Here is an 8930-nt window from a genome sequence, read left to right as displayed (position 1 = left end):
CCTGTTCCATCCCGCCCAGCTCCTGTGGCTGCAGCTGTGTCCCTGCTCTTGGCCCATGCTCAGGGCCTAGCCTCAGGCGTGGCGAAATTGGAATCTCAGCCAAACCTGCCTCTAGCTGTGAGGTTGGGGTGACAGGTTCTCCTGGCAGAGCGACATCTGGGCTTCTGGGAGTTTTCTGTGTCAACCAACTGCTGGAGAAGTGTCCATAGTAGCTGGCCTGTAGTGCCTGAGAGCTCCAGAGGCAGCCACAAACATATTTTGAAGGATAGGGATGTGGTGAGGAAGGGCTGTGGTGTTGAGGGACAGCTGTAGAGCCACCAGCCACCTTTCCTCATCTAGACCTGGTACAGAAACCTGAGATGGCTTTCCCTAAGGGCCTTGAAAAGCCACAGCCTGATGGTACCCAGTCAGGCAGTGTCAGCCAGGCTTTAGCTGCAGAACAACTCACCTCAACATCCATCCCCATCCCTCTGATCACAGGCTCAGCTGTGAGCATCCAAACCCCTGTGACCATGGCACGAGGGTAAGAGGTCCCTGCATGGTGACTGAGGGTCAGATTGGGTTTTCCTGAGCAGTTGACTGCACCACAAACTGACTATGAATTCACTGGGTTCTCTGAGCCACAGTAAGTTGTCCAGCTTGCCTTGGGCCATCTCTGAGGATCCTTGTGTTCACCCAACACCAGTGCTGGGTGGTACCAAGCCTGCCTCTGTGTTTCTCAGCCTGCCAGACTGCATCTTGCCACACCTCAGGCCAGCAAGGTCTGTCCCCGAGGCTGTATTTGGTCCCCTGGGATTTCAGCCTTGCTGCGGCTTTATTAAAGAGTGAGGAGGCAGGTGGAACATGCTCCTTGTTGCACTGGGGCCTGCTGAGCACCTCAGCAATTCCAGCTCTGTTGGCAGGGTTAGCGGTCCACATGGCATCCCAGTACCAGCATTGAGGCTGGCAAGACCTGTTTAGGCCAGTCAGGACATCCCAGACCTCAAGGACACTACTCAGGACAAGCCAGACACCAGATGCAGACTGCAATCCTCGGGCACAGAAAAAAAGTGGCGTGGGTGCTCGAAGCTGGGAGAGGATGTGTGGAATGTGGACATAGCTTTGTTGCGCTGAGACTGATAGGATCCTCAGCAGGTGGATGGTGGACATGACCACCCAAACTTGAGAATGAGCTTCCTGCCTCCAAGCTTTGTCCTGAAAAAGTTAAGGTGGTAAACTTCATGCTTGGGGTAGTGTTGAAGGAGCCCACCCTCCACGTAGGCCAGCTGGCCTCAGACTTGCAACCCTGCCCTCCTACATGTGCCGCTGTCCTGCCTACTGGAGGACTGTTTACTGCCCAAAGGCCTATGGTGCCTCGCATACAGCAAGTGCTTAATAAATGCTGAGAAGCAGAAGTGCTGGGCTGACCAGTTCCTGCCTCCTGTAAGCCCTACCTGTCCCTGCCCCATCCCTGTCGCCTGCCCCTCAGGTGCAGGGTTACAGTGGGGTATCATGAAACGGAGGGGATATTTTGCTAGTGTACCTTGTAGTCTACTTTTAAGACATCTGGTCACTGGGTGTCATGGCATACATGCAAGTTCAAGGCCAGCCTGGATTACATTACCAAGTTCTAGGACAAAAGAAACATCTCACTGTGGCTAGTGACAGGTGTGTCGCAGTCCTTGAGGACACCATAATTAGTTAACACTGAAGTCATTCAGGATGGTTACCCCCCAGGCAGCAACTCACATAACCCAGTCCCTGTCCCTTCAGACTGACCGGGTCCCCTGGCCACATACTAATGTCACCTGGTTCGGAACAAGTATTCAGGGACCTGCCCTCTTGAGCTTGCTGCACACGATTGATCCTGGTCTCAGCTCCTTCATGCCTACACCTTTCCAGGCATCTGTTACTCTGCCCCTGACCACGCCCCCAGTCCCTCACTGGGGGATTCTAGGCAGGGCTCCACACCTTATCATGGCTTCTGCCTCGGGTTATTTTTGGGGAGTTGGAGGGGGCTCGCCACAGGGTTTCTCTGTGTAGTCCTGACTCCTAGAACTCACTCTAGACCAGGCTGGTCTCAAACTCAAAAGATCCACCTGCCTCTGCCTCCTGAGTGCTGGGATTAAAACTGCGCGCCACCACCGCCTGGCTGAAATGTTTTTCATCCAATATATTTTGATCATGTCTTTCCCTGCCACCTGTTGAACTTTGTTCTTTTTTGTTCTTCAGTAACACAGGCACAGAGAAAAACCACAAAGTCAAAAAATAAAACATGCAAGTAAACAACCAATAAGCCCAAAAACAATTCTCAAGGAAAGCAAAATAGACTGTTGGGTTCGTTTTATGTTGGCCAGCTACTGGGCATGGGGCCTGCCCTGGTGTGTGGTTAGTAAATCAGCACATTCATTGAAGAAAGCTGCTTTTCCTTCTCTCACGGTATCAGTTGGAGGTTTACAGCTTCTTTGGTAGGGTGGAAGCTCCAGTCTTTGTTTGTTTGTTTTTCGAGACAGGGTTTCTCTGTGGCTTTGGAGCCTGTCCTAGAACTACCTCTGTAGACCAGGCTGGTCTCGAACTCACAGAGACCCGCCTGCCTCTGCCTCCCGAGTGCTGGGATTAAAGGCGTGTGCCACCATCGCCCGGCGGGAGCTCCAGTCTTTCCCCTGTGTGTCAGTCCTGTTGTGTCTGGAAGACAGTTTTCAGGTAGACTTTCTGAGGTGTGGTGGAGACCTCCCATTTATGCTGCACTCCCGACCTCACTTTCTGCACCTTGTCCAGCTGTGGGTCTCTGTTCATTCCTATCCGCTGTGGGAGGGAGCTTCCCTGATGGTCCGGTCCCTGACACCATCATCCAGGCAGCGAAGGCAGGTCCATGGATTCCAGAACACCCTATCCAACAAACTGGCTCCTAGCTCCTTGCTCAAGCAGGTGTTGTTGGGCTGTGAGTTCCAGCTGTCATCTATAATGTCATGTTAGCAAGGCCCTTGTCTCCAGCCTCCCACATGCCAAAGCCACCAAAGGTGTCTCAAGCCTTCTAGACCCGTCCCACCCTCCCCATGGGGACTGAGAAGCCAGCAGGAGCCCGTGGAATGGCTCTCCCAGGAGGCACTGGTCTTTCTGCAGGCGTGACCAAGTATTGAGAGTGGCTTTCAGTGTCTACTTCCTGTTCCTGGGGTCACCAGAGTGACCATGAGCTGGGGTTCCCACATGTTCCTCGCTGTTCTGTCATTCACTTCCAAATGCTTCTTGTGACACATCTGCCACTTGGCTTCCTAGAGGTGACCAGCCGGAACAGTCTTCCCAGAGAGGGAACAGCGTATGCAGGCACCCTAGGCAGTACCCACAGCAGGCTTCAGCCCTGGAGGCGAGAGACTGAAGGATGCTACCTTTTGTGATGCTACCTTGCATGTCTTTAATCCCAGCACTCCAGAGGCAGAAGCAAGCAGATCTTGAGGCCAGCCTAGTCTACAGAGTGAGTTCCAGGACAGGCTCCAAAGAGAAACGCTGTCTCGGAAAAATAAAAATAATAAAATTTAAAAAGCCAGGCAGTGGTAACGCAAGGCGCACGCCTTTAATCCTAGCGCTCTGGAGGTAGAGGCAGGCAGATCGCTGAGAGTTCGAGGTCAGGAAAAGAAAAGAAAAAGAAAAAAGAGAAAAGAAAAAGGTAGAAGGGAGAGACAGGCACAGGCCTGTTGAGGGGGCGGGGCTCGTTTTCAGACCTACCACTTCTTCCCCGCATGGCCACAAGGTGACGCCTAAGAGCCACGCTGTGCCAAGGAGTCCCCACTGCCTGAGATCCTGGGACCTTGGTGGTGGCTAGTGTGGATCCTCCCCTGTACCCAAAGTCTCTGGAGGCCCCGAGATCCAGCGAGATTTGGCCTGAGCCAGACTCAGAATCCAGAGTTGCTCTCCATCCTTGGCTACATCACAAGCCTGGGCTACATGAAGCCCCCCCAAATAACTATAATAACAAATGAGGGGAGGCATTGGGCAGGCTCAGTGAGGAAAAGTACTTAACAACCAAGCCTGACAACGGGAATTCCATCCCACAAGGTGTCCTCTGCCTTTCGTGTGCAAGCACACACACAGACACACAAGTAATTTTTTTTTAATTAGGAAAAAGCTGCAGACCCTCTTCCCCATGGCCCTGGCCCTCGCTGTAACCAGTGGGTCCCCATCAGTGGGTCCCCATGAGTGACACTCAAGAGCTCAGCATATGGGTGATAGGTGGGGATGTGGGGACCTGGTCACCCACTCACCGACTGCCCCCGCTAGAGCTCAGTTTTCCCGTGTGCTGTGGGTTGAATGTGAATGACTCAGGTGCACTATGCCCTGGTCTGACTGTCCACACAGGGACCACACAGCTGTCTGAGCCAGGATCCTCAGCCCAGTGACTGATTCTGCTTCCTGCAGTCACACAGCAAAGTAGACCAGTGTGGGTGGGATCTGTGGTTTGTATTGAAAGAGCCCCCAACCTCCACTGCCTAGAATCCTCCAGTGACGGGCTGAGGGCGTGGTCATGGTGGAGCTCCGCCTAGAATCCCCAGTGAGGGGCTTGAGGCGTGGCCAGGGTGGAGCCCCGCCTAGAATCCTCCAGTTAAGGTTGTCATTTCCCTAATGTATGCCCAGCCTTGGATTCCATTCCAAGTTGTTTTTGTTTTTTGATTTTTTTAGATTTATTTATTATTATGTATACAGCATTCTGCCTCGATGTGTGCCTGCACGCCAGAGGAGGGCGCCAGATCTCAGTACAAATGGTTGTGAGCCACCAGGTGGTTGCTGGGAATTGAACTCAGGACTTCTGGAAGAGCGGCCAGTGCTCTTAACCTCTGAGCCATCTCTCCAGCCCTTGTTTTTTGATTTTTTTTTTTTTTTGAGACAGGGTTTCTCTGTAGCTTTGGAGCCTGTCCTGGAACTAGCTCTCTTAGATCAAGCTGGCCTCGAACTCACAGAGATCTGCCTGTCTCTGCTCCCCGCCTCCCCTCCAGTGTTGGAATTTAAAGCCCATTACAAGCTTTTTGTGGTTTGAGTTTTCGTTGTTTGTTTGGTTTCAAGACAGGGTTTTGCCCTGTTTCCATCACACCTGTGCTCCATCAAACCCACAGGGACCCATTGATTACAGTGAGGGCCAGGGCCATGGGGGCTGCAGCGGGTGGAGGCCACCTGAGCTGAGACGGTTGTCTGTGCTTTGACTCTTTGGAGGGATCGTGGCTTTGTGTTGTGGCCCAGGCAGCGGCAGCAAACTCGGATAATCCCTGAAGAGCTGGAGGCTCAGGCCACAGCGTGGAACCAGCCAGCTCTCATCTTGGCAGACATTTGAATTTGCTTTTCAAGAAGTCACTTTAACAGTTCCCCTTTTCCTACTGTACAGTGCAGTGTTGGTTCTTGATTCACAGGTACTTCCGTGTAGCCTTCACTATCCTGGAACTTGCTCTGTCAACCAGGCTCGAACTCACAGAGATCTACCTGCCTCTGCCTCCGAGGGCTGGGATTAAAGTTATGCGCCACCACAGCCCGGCCTCCATTCCAAATTTTACATCAAAGATGTGCCCTTTTCATAAACATTCTATGCCTTCTGTTCATTTCTTTAATCTACTATTGGTTCTTGTTGATTTACAGAAACTTTATATACTGTGAAGTCAGGCTTTAGGTGTCGACTGTCATGGGTTTTCGTCAGCTTCGTCCCTGTTCCCCTGTGTGAAGTGTTTGGGTGTAGGTGTTGTCAGCTATTAATCTCGTAATTAGAGCCTCTTGGATTTAATGTCACCCAACACAGCACACTGAGATGTATGATTTTCCTGTGTATTTTCCTTGTTGGGGGGGGGGTGTCAAGATCCCACTCTATAGACCAGGCTAGCCCTGTTCTCTCAGGGATTCCCCCTACCTTTGAAGTACACAAAAATGTCACTGGTGCTGAATTTTTAGAATTGTTTTTCTCCGTGGAATCAAATTTAACACCTTCTAGAGTGTTCTCTCGGCAGAGCCATTCCTGGGTGAGTGTGCGTCAGGAGACTTGTGACAACATCTTTTTTTTTTTTTTTTTTGTGACAACATCATCTTACAAGGCGCCGGTGGACAGAGACACTGAGAGGCTCAGGGAGAGACAAGGTTGCCCATGACAACGCCGAGTCTGTGTCAGAGGGAAAACTGCTCCATCCTGTGGGGCAGGCAAGGAAGACACATGTTGCATTCTGGGTAAGCCCCCTGAGATGAGATGCTTCTGGCACCCCCAAAAAGGGCTGCGAGGATCAGGAGGCTGGGGCTACCCCTTTCCCCACTGGGCCCTTGCTGAACTGTGTTAGGTGGTAACTGGGCAGTTGGGAATGGTGAACTTTTAGTCATCCCCTGAAGCCCTAGCTCCAATGGCCTCATGAATGATATTCTCCCAGCCCAACCCAGATGGGATCTGTCCCCCTTACTCAGGCCGTGACCACATAGGCTGGAGAATCTGTCCCCTGTCCCCAACTAGAGGACCAGGGATGGCGAAGGCCCAAGACTGAAGTTTCTCTGGGTTCCACCAACCCATAGGCAGTGCAGTGTAGATGAGGGAGAAAGTTCTGGTAATGGGTGTGCGGGTTACACTGTGCTCCTTGCGTTCCTCTTCTCTCTCTAGCCTCGCTCCCTCCACTCCAGCAACAGGGCCAACTCCCAGCTTCTCCAACACACCAGGGTCTCTCCTGCTCTGTGGTCTCTGCCCCAGGGCCTTAGCATCTGTGCAAAGACAGGAAAGGTTGCCGTGGAGGCCCGGGCAGAGCCAACAAACCTCACCAGCCCTCCTCCCTCCCCTCCCCGCCCCCGTGGGCTGCTCCTGCAGCAGGGCGTGCCTGGGAAGGGGTGGAGGGGCGGGGGCGGGTGGCCTAGCCGGTCAGGCAGGAGCTGGCCTGCGGAGTCTCAGGCTGGCGGCGGCCATGGAGGGGCTGCGTCGCGGGCTGTCGCGCTGGAAGCGCTACCACATCAAGGTGCACTTGGCCGACGAGGCGTTGCTGCTGCCACTGACCGTGCGGCCCCGCGACACGCTGAGCGACCTGCGCGCGCAGCTGGTGGGCCAGGGCGTGAGCTCGTGGCGCAGAACCTTCTACTACAACGCTAGGCCTCTGCCAGACCACCAGACGGTGCGCGAGGCGCGCCTACAGGACGGCTCGGTCCTGCTGCTGCTCAGCGACCCCAGGTGATTAGGGAGAGAACCTGAGCTGGGGACCTGGGCTGGGGGGTCTGGGCTGGGGACCTGGGCGAGGACCTGGTAGGATCACGGGCTCTGGCTTATGGAGGATGGCCTGGTGGGGTGGTGGTGGCTCAGGGATGGGGTGAGAGATACCACTGTGCTGGGTCCTGTTCTCTGCCCCATTGGCTCCGTAGGTCTGTGGTGTTGGCTCCAACAGCGGCTCTTGGTACCTCCCTTTCCTGCCCTCCTCTCTGGGTCCTTGTCTCTATCTCTGCAGATCTCTGGGCCTCCCTCCCCGCGTTTCCTCAGACCTCTGTCTGTCTGTCTGTCTCCATCCCTCCTTCAGTGTCTGTCCATTCCTGTTGGAGGCACACAGAGCAAGCAGCTCTGAGGATTGCTGTACACTCCCAACACTCCCAGCTCCGACCCCATCACAAGCGGGAGTGAGGGGGGGTAGGAGGGTGTGTGGGGGGGAACACGACGACACTGTGGTCAGAGTGTGGTCTAGTGAGACCAGGTGATGTCTTCATGAGTACAAACATTTTAGCGGGCTACCTGGAAAGAAAACCCAGCGGTGGCTGCTTTTGTCTTAACCTGTGTCTTTCTTTGTGACCCCTCAGGTAACTGGGTCTGGAGGAGTTGGAGCCATGATTTTTGGAATGCAAGCTGGCTGAAGGAGCAAATGGGCCGGGGGCGGCACACTTCTGTCTTCCTGGGAGCCCAGCCTTATTCCAGGTAAACCATTCAAATGGGTACCTTAGACATGGTAGAATCCACAGATGGGAAAACTGAGGGCCTATGGGACACTGACCTTACTTTCCCACCTCCTAATGCTGGCTTGGCACTATTGCCGCCAACTTGCTGTGTGACCTTGCAAAGTTCCCTGCTCCCCCCTGGCCTCACTGTGATGCAGGCCCATACTGACCACCACACACAAGGATGTTTGCTTGTGCTCGGCCTGCAATTCCTGTAACAACCACCAGGGTGCACTAAGGCAGCTTTGCCTGCAATTCCTGTGGCGTCCACCAGGGGGCTTCAAGCACTATGGCTGTCTACAGGAGAAGGTCTCCAAAGGTCCTGGGTGACCACTGCACTCCCCATCCACACTCAGATCCAGGCCATTGGGAAAGGGTTAGAAGGGTCATTGGCTGAAAGTTGCTGGTTCACATCACTGGGACCACATGTTCCTTGCAGATTCAGGTGCTGGGCTCCCAGGTAGATGTGACACCTGGGCCCAACTGATGCCCACTGCCTCCCAGATGCTTTCCAGTCCACCAGCAAGGAGTCTTACGGTTTCTCCATGGCCTTGTGACCACTCCCTCCCCTGGGAGCCTCCACCACCTGAATCTTCGACTGTGCCCTCATCCAGGAAGCCCTCCATCAACAGGCACAGTTCCTTCTTTGGTGACCCACAAGGCTCCAGCTCAGAACGGTTCTGGCTACAGGAGGATCTGGTGGGGCCATGACCAAGGAGACTCTGATCTGAGGGGACTCGATGAGCCTACGTATGTGCAAAGTGATCTGCCACGGACTGTGGATGCTCTCCTCCGCAGCCCAGTATTGGGGTGCTGTGCTGAGTCTTCGGGAGGCCCCCCATGCTGTGGGCTGCATGGTGGGCCCAGAAGGCAATACATCCTAATTAAGAGTTGTACAGGCCTCAGGGTGCGGAGGTGGGGACTGAATCTTGGCCTTGGGGAGCTGGGCTACTGAGCATGCACAAGTGTGCCGGGGCCTCAGGGGTCTCCTTTGCTCGGCTGTGGGGGTAGCCGCAGTCCCTGGGGGGGGGGGG

The 8930-nt window shown here is 54.2% G+C and overlaps 1 protein-coding gene across 2 annotated transcripts; it reads left to right on the top strand.

Annotated features, from left to right (window-relative positions):
• The first annotated feature begins 111 nt into the window (after positions 1 to 111).
• Positions 112 to 8915, top strand: Tincr (TINCR ubiquitin domain containing). Of its 2 annotated transcripts, XR_007589180.1 has the most exons (4): positions 112 to 6174; positions 6593 to 7147; positions 7762 to 7876; positions 8336 to 8915. XR_007589180.1 is itself a non-coding variant. In XM_050125306.1 (2 exons), exons 1-2 carry the CDS (start codon positions 6095 to 6097, stop codon positions 7149 to 7151), a joined length of 639 nt encoding a protein of 212 aa, XP_049981263.1. In that variant the 5' UTR covers positions 112 to 6094. The 2 variants fall into 2 exon arrangements, 1 of the variants encoding a protein (XP_049981263.1); XM_050125306.1 differs by lacking the exons at positions 7762 to 7876; positions 8336 to 8915 and having other exon boundaries at positions 6593 to 7151.
• Positions 8916 to 8930: the final 15 nt, after the last annotated feature.

Source organism: Alexandromys fortis, unplaced genomic scaffold, assembly GCF_014885135.2.
Source record: "Alexandromys fortis isolate MF-2015 unplaced genomic scaffold, M_Fortis_MF-2015_v1.1 scaffold_243, whole genome shotgun sequence".
Classification (NCBI taxonomy): domain Eukaryota; kingdom Metazoa; phylum Chordata; class Mammalia; order Rodentia; family Cricetidae; genus Alexandromys; species Alexandromys fortis.
The sequence above is the reverse complement of the archived record's forward strand: the minus strand, read 5'-3'. Positions and strand labels throughout refer to the sequence as shown.